At 40.8% G+C, this 16,437-nt stretch overlaps 1 protein-coding gene across 3 annotated transcripts; it reads right to left on the bottom strand.

Moving 5' to 3' along the window:
• Positions 1–1,298: 1,298 nt before the first annotated feature.
• On the bottom strand, positions 1,299–11,504 carry CCDC14 (coiled-coil domain containing 14). 3 transcript variants are annotated; one of them, XM_021526060.3, is made up of 13 exons: positions 11,457–11,504; positions 10,409–10,464; positions 9,881–9,944; positions 9,142–9,214; positions 8,908–9,048; positions 7,657–7,890; positions 7,473–7,567; positions 6,009–6,567; positions 5,344–5,485; positions 4,642–4,721; positions 4,007–4,225; positions 3,789–3,921; positions 1,299–2,712 (listed from the first exon to the last, which is right to left on the bottom strand). In XM_021526060.3, the coding sequence occupies exons 1-13, from the start codon at positions 11,487–11,489 to the stop codon at positions 1,740–1,742; spliced, it is 2,802 nt and encodes a 933-aa protein (XP_021381735.3). In that variant the 5' UTR covers positions 11,490–11,504; the 3' UTR covers positions 1,299–1,739. The 3 variants fall into 3 exon arrangements, with proteins under 3 accessions (XP_021381735.3, XP_077641061.2, XP_085441032.1); XM_085584906.1 differs by lacking the exon at positions 11,457–11,504 and adding an exon at positions 10,781–11,066 and having other exon boundaries at positions 1,473–2,712; XM_077784935.2 differs by lacking the exon at positions 7,657–7,890.
• Between the last annotated feature and the right edge of the window lie 4,933 nt (positions 11,505–16,437).

Genomic DNA, 16,437 nt, shown 5'->3' with positions numbered 1-16,437 from the left:
AGGAAGAATACCCTCCTTCAAATGGAGAAAGTCTTGGCTGCAAGGAGAAAATTGAATGAGTTGCCTACTAGTGAATGTTCTTCCCATCTTTTTTCAGGTTTCTTTTGAGTTCTAAAGACTAGAATTTATTGTAGCTTACCTTTAACCCACTCCATAATAATTGTTTAAATCTTGCTTAGCTTCTACACTGAAACTACTTGTAAATACTTACTTAAAACCTGTTCACTTTCATACCACACCAACCTTATTTTGAATGTGTGCACAATTAGTGTGGAGAATACTGAGAAATCCAGGCCAAGCCTTAAAAGCATTCTAAATGACTGAAGTCACTATTTAGTCTAACTTTCCTTTTTCAAAGCAGGAGTGCCAGTTGGCATCTTCTGTAGTGAATGTTCTCTTCATACCTTTATATGACTCAGTTACCAGTGACTAAAATAACCAGAAATGCTCCCCAGCACAATGCATGGACAGCATCCTAACTTTAAATGTGTCCACACAAGCAGATAACCATGAGGGACTTTTCTCCTACGTGGAAACATACAAGAAAAGAGTGCCAGGAACTGGCAACAGTGTTTTCTAGGAAAAAAATAATAGGCAATTCTGCAGAAAAAGCAGTCTTGAACTCAGGTCTTTATACTGCTGTTCTTTTTCCAAAGGTACTTTCCCTGAAAAACCACTCTGAAGCATTGCTGAGGGTGTAAGAGGTACAGAATGGTAGCAATGGTACCTTCCTCTATCTGTAACTTAAACACTTACATTATGCATATTCTCGAAACTGAGATGTGGAAAAGCCTGTCAGGGAGAATAGACTGGAATCATTCCCTGCTTCACTCCCATTCCTTTGAGAGCCAGTTTGGGTGATTCAGTCAGACTCTCTGTATTAATGTCCAAGAGATGTTTGACACCTCAACAACTGCAGAATTTCCATGCCTTCCTCAGGCTGTATATTCTGATGCTTTCCTAACTGTACTGGCTTGCCAGCTTTCAACTAAAGCCTCATTTGTCTCCTTTGTGTCAGCTCTGCTGCTTCTGTTCCTCAGCATCTTTCTATTCTGTGTTTATCCACTGGTACTACATTCCTTTTTACTTTAGATAAAAAGCAAATATTTGTAAAAGCATGCCCTATAACAGAACTGTAGAAAGCAACAGAAGTTTGATGATCCTTTTCTTGCCCTTGTCTGGACTCTCCACTTCATCAACTTCTTCCTCCAAGTACAATGCTCCAAAGAGAAAATAGTTTTAGCAGTGGTTAGTGAAAAGGGATTGCTTCATGTATTTCACAGGATATACACTAAAAATCCCGTATCGATGGCTGTCTTTATTTTTGGAATAGCATGATCCTAACTTAGCAACTGTAACTCTATCATTTCTGCAGAGCTGCTCTGTAACTTACTCTTCTCTGGCCTCTACCTGTGGAACTCTTGCTCATGTGCAGCACCTTACAACAGTTCTTTGGGGAAGGAAAAAATCCACAAGTAAACGAGCACATTTAATTTTGCAAGTAAATAGTATAAAATAAGTAATAATTTAAAAAGCCATTTCTGTTTTATATAAAAAGCCAGTTATTTCAAGTTGTACACATCAATGGGAACAGCACTACAGCCTAATGAGGAACAAATTCTATCCATAATTAAGACAGCTAGGACATACAAATATACATATCAGTACCATACTTAATATACTTCAGAAAAACTTCGTTTATCCAAATAGCTGCAGCCTATTTTGCTTTCTCATACTCATTATTTCCTAATGTTACTTTGCAGAGTCCTTTGTAACCTGGCTATGTTGGCATCCAAGGCTGCTAAGCTATTTTTAAAGTCCTCTTCATCTCGAGAAGTAAATGTTGAGAAAGAAGATGCGCTCCAGTCAGATCTCCCTGAGAAATCATCAAATGAAATGCAACTAAAATCAGCTGCTTTACTGCCTGATTTCTGAGAAGCCCCTGCTGGAAATGGCATGGATGCACAAGGGTATGGACCAGGCTGAGGCTGGTCTGGTTTCTCCATTAAATCCTTTGCAGCCCCACTTGGAATGCCTCTTGGTCTCACTTGGCCTTTGTCTCCTTCTGGCTTTGCTTTACCCCCTGTAACTTCAAGCGCGTTTTCCACAGTCTTTTTCACATTGTACCCAGCATTTAATTTATTCAGTAGAGTTGGGTCCTCACATCCATATTGCTGCACAGAGCTTGGGAGCTCACAGTTGTAATCCAGCCTCTGGCAAGCCCCTCTGCTCTGGGGTAGCACACCATTTCTTCCAGAGAATGGCTGCTGTTTTTTAGAGGCACTGTTAGTCAGTGGAATATAAATTGTCTCATCCAACTTGGTTTGGTCATCTAGTAAAGTTCCAGAATCACTCCCTGTTTCTGCATCTTGCTTCAATGGAGCTGGTGGTCCTCTGGGAGCTGATGTTTGTTCTTCTGTGAATGTACTGTTAATTTTACTTCCATCAGCAGCAAACTTTTCATAGGACAGATTTTGCATCTCTACTTCTCCAATTTTATTTGAGAACTGAAGATCTGTATCTGTCAAAATATGATCCATTTCTAATGTTTTAAGGTAAGTCATTACTGAAGTACTCCCAGGAAACAGCTCAGGTTGCATCTGCTTTTCGTGGTCTTCCAAAAGAGATTTTGAGAGAGCTTTTTCAGGTTTGGGTCTAACATTGTCCCCTGTGAGGTCAGACAGAAGCTTGGCCATGCTGCCCTGCAAGGTTCTGTTAGGGTAAAATCAACCAAACAGATTCAAAATCAGTCACCAAAAATAAATAGTTAGAAGCTTTTCTATAGAAACAAACCATTAGATTTATTAGGCTGTGGTAAAGTTGCAATGCACTTTCTAGACATTGTTATAAAATGCAGTACAAATGTGAACCAATTCCAAGTTTTTTGAATTCTTCTTCAGCTCATTGTGGCTAAAAAGTAACAAAAATAGCACAACCCAATGAAATTCTCCAGATTATTCTTGGTGTACCCGCTTTGAGCAGTAGGATGAAATAAATTGATGCCAAGAAACTGCTACAAAGTGGATAGAAGCAGTTACCAAAATCACTAAGAAAGGTTTTCTGAATTATTCTTTCCATTGCATCTAAATTAAAATAAATAAATAAATAATTATTCTAACTTACTGCTCTGCCCATCAAAAGAGATTAACGTTTCAATGTTTATGTCTTTAGCATATACACACCATGTGTAATGTGACATCATTCTGCTACCACCTGGTGGTCAGCACAGCATAGAAGTATCTAAACTTCCACTGAAGAATTTCAAATGCTTATTCAAAATATTCTACTGTTCCAGTCAGTCCAACTAAAAACATACCAGAGAACAGTTCTGTTTCCTCTGTATAACATATCCAAAGCAATTGTACATGCACAGCACAATGCAGCTGCAAAAAGATATTTATATCTCCCAGCTTGCCATTATTTTCAGCATAAAAGAACAAGCTAAAATAAATTCACACCAATAGTTTTTCCTGGCTAATAGATCCTTACAGATGTAATAGATCTGCTATTAGGAGTTAAGACTTCACATAAGTTATGGCAGATAGTATTTTACTTTACCACAGAATTCAAGTCACAGACTATGACAACTCCATTTTAAAACAAAATTATAGCAGCATTGTAACAAAATGAACTGCAAAGAGAAGGTCTGGCTTATGTGACCTCCCACCACCAAGGTACTAAGACTACAATAATCCACAGGATGGAAAAAAAAACCCTAAAACCCCAAGGAATAAGAAAGATTTTTAAAAAAGAAAAATAATGCCATGAGGCCAAATAGCCAATAGTACCTGGTTAATTCCCTCAGTCTCTTAACTTCTGCATCACGCTGACGTAATGTTATGCCCAAAATCTTGTTTTCTTTCTCTGAAGCTTCCAGCTTCAACTGAAGGCTCTTCAGAGTTCCTAATGCCTCTTCCACTTCTGAAATGCCAACAAGAACTTACATAATTACTTATTTTAACTTTTAAAATACTAAACAAAGAATAACCAAATTGAAAACACATACCAATCTTGAGCTTGGTGGAATTAATATCATAATGCTGCTTGTTTTCTAGCAATTCTTCTTCTTTATCTTGAATACTTTTTACAAGGTGTTTATTTTCTTCTTTCTGACTTTCTATTATTTTCAGTAGTTCTTCATTTTTAGACTGCAGTGAATCAAGGCCTTTCTGGGATTCTTTCAATTGACTCTGGAGCATCATATTCAAGGACTGCAAAGAAACCACTACCAAAAGTAAAACAAAAAGTTTAAGTGTTTTGTGTGGTAGCTTGAATTTCTAAACCAAAATTTTTAAATTAGCTTGGTAATATGAATTTTGGCTAAGATAGAAGGGTTGCTTTTTTTGCAACAAGACAAAGCTCAAGCTTTCTTCTGAATTATTAATCAGTCATCTTCATTTTCCGAGGCACGTAAGAAAAAATAACCTGCTTGGCTGCTGAAGAGCCAAATCCCACATCTCAGTATGTGGAATCTAAAAAGGCCCAACAGTCCATGCAAATGCAGTTCCAGCACTAAACCCATTTAGTTCAGCTACTACTAAAGGCCACAATACATACAGACATATGAAACTACAGATCTTTAACAAATATGGCTGTTATGGCTGATATGGCCCCTATCAAGAAACATTATTGGTACTTTACATTCATAGTTGCAGCTCTGTCCAGATGTCTTCTCACCACTTTCTTGTTCCCTGAGTTGCTGGTTTAACATTCTTAGTCTCCTAAACATGAATTGTGAAAAAGCACAGATTCAGTAGTATTAGAATACAATCAAAAGGACTCACTTTAAATTAGTTAGGCGAGAAATTGTTTTTGGGAATTAAATGTCAGGGAATATTTCAGAAATATAAAGAAGTCTTAATAACATATTTTTCATACATTCTGGTACTTCTTCAATACAGAAGACCCTTTCCAAGTATCTAACAAATACCTGGTATATTTCCAAGTGTCTGATAAATACCTGGTATGTAACCCTCTTCTGAAGTAAATGCTACTCAGTTATGTGAGAACCTCCTGAAATGAGAGACACTTTTGCATTTGAAAATAAATTACAAAAAGAATAAGAGCAAGCTAACTATCTTGTTAGCGCAGTTTTCAGAGCGATGCATTCACCCCACCCAGTCAAAGGCCCTATCATGAGGTGACTGATACTACCAAAATACCAAAGTCATGCTATGTGTTATTGTTTTTTAGAGTGTATGGCCTTACCAGCACACTTTCTAATTCACAAATAATGCACAGACAAGAAGGGAAGAGCCTTAACAAAGGCAATTTAAACCAGAGCAGTTAGAGGTGCTTTAGGTGTGGCTGCAGTAAGCACAGGCTCACTGAGGAGCTCCCCACCTGCGCAGCTGGGCATTCTCACTGCGCAGAGGCTGCAGAGCCAGAGCTATTTCAGCTTGGATATTTGTGCTTCCCACCACAGCTGGGAGCAAGGATACAGAGTCTTCTACTTCACTCATCAACCTCAGCATTTCTGAGTCACCTGCAAGAAGTGAGGGAAAATAGACTCCATAAACCTATAAATCTATAATATAACTAAAGCTTTACGTGTGATTAAGCAATCTGCAAAATTATTTGATAGTATCTGGCGGCTTTTCCCCTCAAGAAAACTTCATCTTTAACTATATTTATTTTAAATTGTTGAGCTTGAATAAGAAAACTATGCTTTACAGCCTCAGTAAAACACAACCCACCATCTTTCCAACCAGCCTAGGTGGGACTGCTATTGCAATTTGCCCACACCAGGACCCTTCTCAGGGAAAAGCTCTGTCTATGGAATAGCAACAATCTTTACTTTGCTATCATAATAAGATTAAAATATTATAAAAATAATTTAATACTTATCCAGAGTGAATCCTGAAGGCTTTACAGTTGTGAAAAAACACAGTAAGATGTCACATATCTGACACATACAACTTCCAGAAACTGAAGTTATTGACTTCTTTAATCAAGCTCTTGTGTTATTTGTATGTAATAACTCTACTGCAAAATGAAAATGTCCTCACCTTGATCTGTTACCAGTGCTCTGAGCTCACCCATAAGATATTTTACAGTCCTAACTTTATGGGCTGTTTCTTCTGGGCTTTCTTTTCTAGATTTTAGAACTTTCTTCACATAAGTTGTCTTACAGCTTGTATCTTTCACTGGAGACATGTCAAGTACATCCAGTTCATCTTCTTCACTGACCATGTCCTCACTGTGCTCCTCAGGAGTATCCTCCTCTGTGTCACATGAGCCATCGTGTTTTGCTGGACAGTGATGATGGCTCCTCTGTTCAGTCCTGTCATTCAGGATTTCATGGGATTGTAACAGGGCTTGTATGCACCGCACCAAATCTGCTTCTTTCATCTGCTGCTCTTGGCTTGGGGCCACCTCTCTGGCACAAGATGTTGGGACCAATGCAGACACTGAAGGGGTTGATGCTCCCAGTGCTGTACAGGGCATCACACCAGGAAGAGCAGCCCCAGACTGTGTCTGTGCAGCAGGAGCAGCAGAAACCACTGGGCAAACCACAGGTCCTCCCATTTCTGGCACACATTCATTGGCACTGCCTACAGGAACACCCTGCATAAAAGATATTCTAATTAAATAAAAAATAAACATGATTTTTAAATCTATAGGAGAAAAACCCCAAACAGCTACCCTTGTCTGACTCAATGTAACTTGTTCATTCTTTGCTAATTATAAGAACAACTACTCCTGTATAATAAGGAGCACTTATGTAAATCTGATTTTGATTACCTTTAATGTTATTAAAGCACAGTTCTTTTACAGCAGTTCTGTAATGAAAACCCTCAGCAGTTTCTTGAAAGCAAGCAGAAAAGGAAGAAAAGAAATATAAAGGACACTGTTATTTTTCAGTATCTTAAATAGATGATTTTTTTAAAAGCCAAGTTCACCACTAGCTACACATGGACTGCCTGCAGATGGAAAGTAAATCTACAGTCTTACAGATTCAAGGTAGATTCAAGCCCTTTGCCACATTTCCTGAGGTGACAGCTGGTATTCTCCACCACCTCTATTCTATATCCTGAAATACACAGGCATTTTAACATGTGGCTCCAAGATAATACAGCATGTCTGAAGAAATAATTGCCTTGATCATTGGCAGGGACAGCTCCATATGATATGAGTTCTTCTACCAGGAGTTGCTTAATGATCCTAGTGTGCATTACTGAAAATGCAATTAACAGTAATCAATAATTTCCTGCACTTTCCATGTTGCTGTCCTTTACAGAATTCCCCAGACAGAAGCAAGCAGCCAGCTGAAATGCCTCTTATTTCATTTTTTGGTGTCTACATAAAATGTGTTTTGAATAGCAATGTTTTTTTCTGTGCATCACTACTGTTTGAAATACACAATTTTTTAAAAGGAAAATTATTAGGAAAACTTACCCAAGGAAATGTATAAATAAGTAGGCAGTGCTAATTCAATGTTTATTGATAGTGAGAAACAAACTTTTACTTACTGACTGCGTGGATAAGGGGTTAGCTGAATGCTGCAGGGATGGTGCTGATGTAGAGGTAGGTAACTGATAATTCAAAGCTGTAACATTTTGACATCCTAAAATAAAACAACATTTATAAATCAGGGCAATGTGGGCAAAACTCATGCAGTTAAATAGTCAACTCTACATTAACAGGTCCACTAACCCTGGTTTGGGGTAGGAGAAGGAGTTACAGTAGAAATTTCATGACTCTTCTGTGGGGATTGGCCAGTTATCAAAGACATCTGAGTTTGCACATGCTCATACAGTTTCTGATATGACCCTGGAGCACTGCAAGGCACATGAATTGGTTGAACCATCTGGTTCTGTGCTGCACTGGAAAGTTCCTTCTCAGTAGAAGGTGTGGTAGATGAGGCAACTTTTCTATTCGATACTGGCACTGTAGAAAAAGAAAGAACAAAAAATTCCAGTTGAAGGTGCCCATCTTCCTGGTCTACACAAACCCACTGTATTGTCTGGCAGATTCTGGAAGGCTCCCTTGGAAACAGAAACAAAGATCCTATGGCCCAGGAAGCCAGTCAGATTTTGATTCACCAGCAAATGAATCCATCCATTTTTTCCTTCCAGATAGAGCAACCTAAACGAGTTGGACAGGCAGCTGTCCTTGAAGGATGCATAGAGACTTAATCCTACAGAAGGCCAGTTCTAAAACAATTCCTGAAATCTCTGCTTAGGTATAATTAAAACTCTGAAATTTTACAGTGCTGGGAAGATATCAGCTACATGCTCACTTCCTACAATTCCCAGTGGGCATTCTGCTACACACCTGTCTATAGGCAGGAATAATCTAATCTCACCTACTGGATTAGAAACTGCGCAGAAGAAACAGGATGCATAGAGGCAGAAATTATAATAAATTAAATATTTCCCCTGAGAGCAAGTCAGCTAACAGCATTCCATTCAGTGCTTTAGCCACTAAACCATTTGAGGTCTTGTCATTTCTAGCCACACTTCCCCGTTTCCACAAATCCTTTTTTGAGAAAAGCATGCCTGGACACTGAACTTCAGGCCAGTTTCTAGCTGTGGATCCTAAACCGAAACCAGGGACTGCAATGCTTCCCTGTCCAAGAGAAACAGGGAAAGGGTATTATTCTCCACACTTCCTACCCGATAAACCTGATGAAGTTGATATTTGTAAACACACTCAACTTTCTTCCTTGTACCTGAAGTTTAAACACTTGTGAATTTCAGTAATTGTTTAGTACATTTAAGTTTAGTAAACTTATCTTTCTGTGGAAGATTTAGTAACCATAATCTTTCTGTGGAATCAACCCAGGATCAACCTGTAACAAATGGCAACAATTATGTGAAGCCTTGATGAATCTCACTAAGTTGAGGAGCCTTTCAAGGTTGCTTGCACAGAAGAAATAAATCAAGCCTAAGAAAGCCCACTTACCAATTTCTTTCTGGACAGGGGCAGGAGTAATGATTCTTTTCAACCCTTTCTTCTTGGAAGTATTCCCTTTGGTTAGCAAAGGCTTGGAAGTAAATTTAAAGGTAGTTGTTTTCCCAGGTTGTTTAGGGACAGTCTCTCTTCCTAGTATTAATTGAAAGAAAATGTGGTCAGCAAAACAAATCAAGAGAGTATTAAAAAACTAAAAATGTAACTTGTGTTTTCAATAGGTACAACCTGTAGCTTCCTTTTGTAAGATATTCTTCAGTAAAGCTGCACAATGGTCAAGTCCATTTTGAATAGCATCAACCTGCACAAAGAGCACTGCAGTGAGTAAATGAGTAGCACTGTTTTCTTTCAGTAAACCAAGATGCTGTTTTAGAGGTGAGCATACTCTGATCTGCCACCTGACAAAGAACAACTCGTAACAAAAACAAAATATCATTTCCCATGCACTACTTTGCAATTACATGGAAGTTTGCAAACACACAGATTCTGCAAAATAACTAAGTTGTGCTGTTGCACCAGTGTCCATTTGCTTAATTCTTATTTCCATGTACATTTAAACAATACAGCCTACTTGTATTTTGGAGACAACTGGCTCAGGACTACATAAAAACAGTACTGCAGCACTGACTGTGCTACTCATTCTTTCCAGCACAAAAACCTAACAAGGGCAGCTGGTCTTCTGTGAAAGCCAGCCCATGTCCATAGGCAGCTTATTTGTGTTTGTAAAATCTATCCTGTGCCTTGAGGAGACCTGTCAGAACCAAACTCACTGCTCACAAAGCCCATTTGCTCCTATCTGCAAGATCCAGTACAGACACTTTTGCTTGCCTTGCAGGAGCAATTTCAGGTTCAGATGCAAATTAATTAGGATCTAAATTAATCTGGCTTTCTTCTGTTACTCAAGGTATTCCAATTTCCCTTCTCTTTAGATAACAGGGATGACTGTGATAAAGAGCCATTTAATTACCTGATTGGCAGATGCAGTGGAATAGACTTTTACATCAGAATGACATCCTTTCCTTAAGCCAAACCTGAAAAAGTCAAATTCACTGTTTATACCACCTCCTTAATGGGAAACAAAGTAAAAAACCACTTACTTTCATTTGATAATAGCAAGCAAAAGAAAATTAATTTCATCATGAAACAAAATAACTTTCTATTTCTGAAAACTTTTCAAGGCTGCAACAAACATGTTAAGCAGATAATAACAATTCTGTCAAAGTAGAATTCAGTCTCCACTCAGTCTTCTCTACAGATAGTAATTATATAAATTTGGTCTTTTTATAAATAAAACATGAAGAGTCAAATCTGTATTTTTATATGCAAAATTTCTCTTCAGTTTGTGCCTGTCTGCCCAAGCTGCTTAGAACCTTTCAGTTTAAAATGTTTTATATATACACACAAAGATTTTTTGTTCAAATGAGCTATGACAAGTCTAAGGCTCCCAAATGCTCACATACACACTCAATTTAAAACAGTAATAATAAGGTCTTACTGATTTCTTCCATTTGTTAGTTTAGTTGCTCCTGACAGCCTTCCAGAAGATAGAGCCTGTTGATTACAGAAGAACACCTTGATTTTCTTAAAGTATTTTCACAACACTTGAAGACTACTATTGCCCACCAATCCCAAGAACTTTTGCCAGGGTGGAACAGTTCAAGGGAGCTACAGCTCTCAAGCCAAGGGTGCAACTGCTGCCAGTAGAGCCTGAGACTTGTGGGTTTCATTTCACAAAATATGCCTTGACAGAAGGATGCTTTGTTAAATTTCCACAGTATTCTACAGACACAGCCACTCACTTAAGGACTCTCCAAGAGCTGATGTACAAATGTGTTTCAAATGGAAACCATGCTTGAGAAATACAGACCTGAACTACAGGGACTTTAAGAATCATCTTTGGCCAGAGCACACAGCACAGGAACACAATCACAGAATCACAGCATGGGTGAGGCTGGCAGGGACAGAGCAGCTCAAGCAGGGCCATCCCAGAGCACATGGCACAGCTCTGCATGCTGACCTGCTCCTGAGCATCTCACATCCTCTCTGGACAACCTGATCCTCCTCGTGTTCACGCGGAACTCCCTGTGCATCGGTTTCTGCCCACTGCTTCGTGTCCGATTGCTCGGCCCCACCGAGCAGAGCCGGCTCCATCCGCCCACACCCCCCTTTAGCCATTCATACACAAGGGTAAGATCCGCTCCCAGTCATCTCCTCTCCAGGCTGAACAGACACAGCCCCTTCAGCCTCTCCTCTGCAGGGAGATGCTCCAGACCCCACTGATCGGCGCTGTCTCCCGCTGGAGCCACTCTGGAGCTCTCGGGCAGAGTCAGGCCTGGAACCGCACGCAGCGCCCCAGGACTACTGTCAGGTGGCTGCGGTGCAAGCCGGGCTCGGCCTCGAAAGGCCCGACCACGCGCAGGAGTCGTTCCGCGGACGGCGGGGGGACCCCTCGACAGCCCCCCACGCCCTCCCCACCCCCGGGCTCTGGCGAGGAGGCCCCGATCGAGAACCGCGCCCGGCCCGTCCCCCCCGCCCTCACGCACCTTGCGGGGCCGCGCAGCGCCCGCCGCGGCCATGGCCCGGCCCCGCCCGCGCCGCCCCGGCCCCGCCCGCGCCGCCCCGGCCCCGCCCGCGCCGCCCCGGCCCCGCCCGCGCCGCCCCGGCCCCGCCCGCGCCGGCCAATCACCACCCGGTCCGTCCGCGAGGGGCGGGGCTAACGACCCCGCCTCGCGGCGCGCCGACAGCCGCGGGCGCGGGAAGGGGAAGGAGGGGAGCTGGGCAGCGCGGCCGGGGATTGGCGGAGAGCGGGCAAGGAGCGGACCAATGGGAAGCGAGAGGGGGAAAGGGCGGGGCTTAGCCGGCCGTGAGGGGCGGGGAGCGCCGGGGCGGGGCCGGCGCCCCCCGAGGGCACGGCCCGGCCCGGCCCGGCCCCGGCGCTCCCCGAAGGCACGGCCCGGCACGGCCCTGCCCCGGCTCCGCGCCCCCCGAGGGCACGGCCCGGCACGGCCCTGCCCCGGCGCCCATCGAGGGCACGGCCCGGCCCGGCCCGGCCCCGGCGCCCCCCGAGGGCACGGCCCGGCGGGGCTGCGGGCTCCGTGCGGTCAGAAAATAAATGGGAACCCGAGCCCTGCAGGTGACTTGTCACAGAGCCACGGAAGTGTTGGAAGAGATCTCCCTGCTCATGGAGTCCAGCCTGTGACCGAACACCACCATGTCAGACAGACCCTGGCCCTCAGTGCCACCTCCAGCCTTTCCTTGAACACCCCCAGGGTCCGCTGCTCTACCACATCCCTGGGTAGCCCGTTCCAATGTCTAAGAAGCCTTTCAATGAAGAAATGCCTTCTCCTGTCCAACCTGAATCACCACTGGCGAGCTCTAGTCTATGTCTTGTAAAAAACACCTTCACTCTCCTGTGAAAAAGTTTTAATAAAGATTATTATGGCCAGGTGCATCTTGGCACTCAGGCAAGAGCACATTGTTATCTTTGGAGATACCCTTTAAATACCTACTCCCTTACATCAACCTGTTGCATATTTATAGATCCTAATGCATAGTAAACTTTCACCCAAATTAGTTTACATGTTCCAAGAATTGTTTAGCATATCTCCTCCTTGGATCTACCTTTCTAGAGAATGTGTATTCCTTGGTTGCACTTTTAACAACCACAGCACCTTTTTTAACAGCACCTTCAGTTTTGGCCCCAGCCAACACTTCAGACAGTGAGTGCTGATATTTGGCATATTTATAGCTGGTGTCCTCATCCTGTGTTCATTGGATATTATCCATCCAAGCAGGCATTTTAACATAAGCATACTTTTATCAGCTATTTCACTACTATGCCTAAGCTCAATTAACAACAAAAACAAAGTTACTTTAACACCACACATACAGAATCTGTTTTAATATTTGCAAAAAGCCAATATTATAATATGTATCCTCTTGTCCTGCCTGGCCCTTCTGGGCCTGCCTGTGCCACAGGGGCATACAGGTGAAGCAGGCTGACCTGGGAAAGGAGCTGCTGGATCGTGGTGTGCAGCTGTATCTGCCAGTTCTTGGTCCTGCACGCCGGCTCCCAGTTTGTTAAACCTTCTGTGGCATTCCCAGAGAGCACCTGTGTGCACGGATCACCAGGGGTGGTGCCTCAAGCTCCACACTCACAAACACACACAGTGTTTATCACTGGCATATCAGTATTCTGCATTTCCTTACTTTTATTAGCTGAAGAAATAGACCTTGTGAACACACAGAATTGGAAGCAATTACGTTTACTCAGGCTTAAAATGTGGTTGCATTACTATGCTATTAAGGCTACTATAGCAGAAGCGTGTATAAATATTCAACATCTCTGGTCTCCCAATGTGTCAATTGTGTTGTTATTACTATGTTAACATTTACACTGAAACTATGACAAAATTGAATTAAAAATATATTGTAAATATATTTATCATCCTGTCATGAAAAACCCCAAACAAAACAGTAAAAGAGAAGGATTTTCTGGCAGGAATTTGGGGACTTCTTCAATTCTTCTCATTAGAAAAATAATAATTATAAGATCACTGTAATAGAACAGCTGAAGGAATTAATACAAACTAACAAGATAAAAGAGAACAATAAAAAAAGCTCAAAAAGATGTGTGGCAACTACCAAATTAGAGCCAGAGCCATTGGTATACTTTCTTTTTAAGGTAGTTTCTGGAAATTTATGGATTAATTCTTACTCAGCTGATAGATGTGGGTGCAGTATTTTAATAAGCAAGAATTATTCAAAGGTGTTTAAAAACAGGTAATGTAAAAATCCCAATCCACCCTCAATCCCATCCTTTGGTCTGAAGACACACAGATAAGCCAGTACTTCATTTTTTCATGTGAATGAAAATTAATTCAGAATCAGGGCCCATTCTTGCCACCTGAACCATTCTGAAACTACAGGCAAGATTGCATTTTGAAAAATGCAACCACAAGGGTTAAACATTGCATAAATAATTAAAATTCTCATGGTTACAGAGCTCCAAGTTGTCACTCTTAAAAAACAAGGACAAGCTGTTATGAGACTCATGGTAGAACTGCAAGGGTTTGCAGCAGTGTATGCTGAGCACAGACTCACCCAGCAGAAGATGGATACTTTTTCTGACGCTGGCTTTCTTTACTGAAACAGTGTGGGGAATCACTGAATATTTCTGGATCTGTCTGGTGTTGTGGTAAAATGGAATTTATAAAAAAAAAATCCTCTTTGTCTAACACAGCAAATGCTTCAAAGTCATGAGCTGCATTCATATATAATATTATATTGTTACTTGTATTTATAATCAAGGTATCTTTCAGAGAGAAAAAGTAATTCCATTTAGTGAAACCATTTTTATCTTTTCCTCCTGTTTTATAGATAACTAACATTACTCAAACAATTCCAGGACATGGTTTTCGATATGGCTGAGGCTTTTGTGAAAGAAAACTGACAATCTTCCAGGTTTCACGCCTATTTGGTGTAGAAATAATATGCTAATGTTGATTAGGAAATAAGAAGAAAAAAAAAAAAAGCTGGCAAATGTGAGATAAATAAAAGCATAGTAAATGTGGAAGAAAAGACTCAAATCATTAGCCAAGGAAGAGCTGCCTGAATTATGAATAATTAAAACATACATGTGGTTGTATTTGTAATCTTAATGCTTGAGGTGCTGTCCATATTGCATGAAGCATCACTGAAAATAACAAAAAGCTTGTTCTTACCCTAAATTATTTACAGAGTGAGTTGAAACCCCAGGGTCTTACAAAAAACTCTGTACAAGACTGATGTGCTTAATAATGATGAACAAATACACACACAACACAAGCTTTTGAGGAGCAGAGGTCTTTGAGGGAGCAATTCTCAGATAAAGTAAAACAATGCTCCTTTGTTGCAGGAAGGAGAGAAAGTGAAGAAAATGAAGCTAATAAATATGAGAGAAGACACTAATCAATCAATCAATCAATCAATCAAAGTTTCATCAGAAAAGGGGTCTTTTCCAGTACCTATCTAGGAAAACCAAGGCAAGTTCACAAGTTCACACTCAGTGTAAGTCTGAAAGTCTTTTGCTACCACTACTAAAAAGTTCTATTGATGTAATTAAATACTAACCTAAGCATGATTGAGCATCAGCACAAACTAATATTAAACTTTCCTCTGAGCTTTCAAAAAAGTTGTGTGGTCTTAACAAGGAAGTATTTCACAAAATAAGGAACTTTTTATAAGACAAGTAGGGGAATACCAAGACAAGTAGGAATACCAGTCATTATTGTTTGAGATTATTTTGGTAGTTTTCCAAGTCCCTGTAGAATTAGTGAATAAAGCTACATCTTGGCTAACAGAAAGCAAATTAACAGACTTTTGTTTATCCACCTATCCTTCAATCTACATAGAGCCAACAGAAAAGAGCAGGTGAATAGCAATGAATATGTAGTTAAGAAAGAAACCTACAGAAACTGATTTTTTTCTTTATAAAAGTCAGGCTTAAGGGATGTCTTGACTACAGTAAAATATGATTAGAGGAAGCAGAAGTTTAATAGATAATGTTTCACTTGGATAGGTAGAGCTATAACGAGGAGGTTAAGTTTGGTATATTATGGACCCTAGAACTGAGGTGCAATTGTAAAAGAGACTTCAAAATTATCTACACTAGATTTTCAATGTCTCATTCCAATTTCAATTATGCATAGTGAAAGCTACAGCAGGACTTGCTGCATGGGAGACCTCTGGTCTCAGTGGTTCACAGAGCCTGCCACCACATTTTTATTTTCTGATGTCTTTGGATTTAATGTGTCTATAAATTATGGATTTCTTCTTTATATTATATAAATATAGAGGGGGAAAAATAACTTGGCTTTGGGCTGTTGCCCACATTTAAGTGAAGGATCTTATATAAAACTCATTAAATGCTCTTCATCCTGATAAGTTGATACCAGGACGAGATCATGAGGCTGTTGAGTTATGCCTTGTAGGAGACATCAGTAAGAGTCGAGCTGTTGTGGGCTCTCTGAGCTGATGAAGGTGCCACGCCCAGAGTGCTCAGACAGGTGCTGGCAGCAGGTGACACTGTGCTGCCGCAGGACTGGTGCCAGAGGCTTCACTTCCACGAGATGGCGGCACGTTCACATGAAAATGCTCTGCGCTGGCCCTAAAAGAGATTGGCATTTCCATGCGATAAATCCAGGACGTCTTGAGTTAAGGAATAATAGAATTTCATAGTATTTCCATGGTATTTCCTAGAATCTTTGTCATAACTCGTCTTTTCAGGCAATCTTACTGACAAGAGTAATGTTTTATTAGTAATGTGAAAAATAGGCATTTTTACCTAAAACACTATTTATTTGTTGCTCTACTTAATATAAAATCTACTGTGACATCAAATTGATCTTTAAAATCACATAGACAACTTTCACTAGTTTAATTGTAGATCTAGAATGTGATGAGTTTAGGGGAAAAACAAACTAACAAAAGATTAATATCTCAAATACTCATTTTCATTCTAAGTTATGAAAAGAAATTAAGCAC

Source organism: Lonchura striata, chromosome 7, assembly GCF_050655825.1.
Source record: "Lonchura striata isolate lonStrDom1 chromosome 7, ASM5065582v1, whole genome shotgun sequence".
In the NCBI taxonomy this organism is placed as follows: Eukaryota; Metazoa; Chordata; class Aves; order Passeriformes; family Estrildidae; genus Lonchura; species Lonchura striata.
This window is presented reverse-complemented; position numbering and strand designations above follow the sequence as displayed.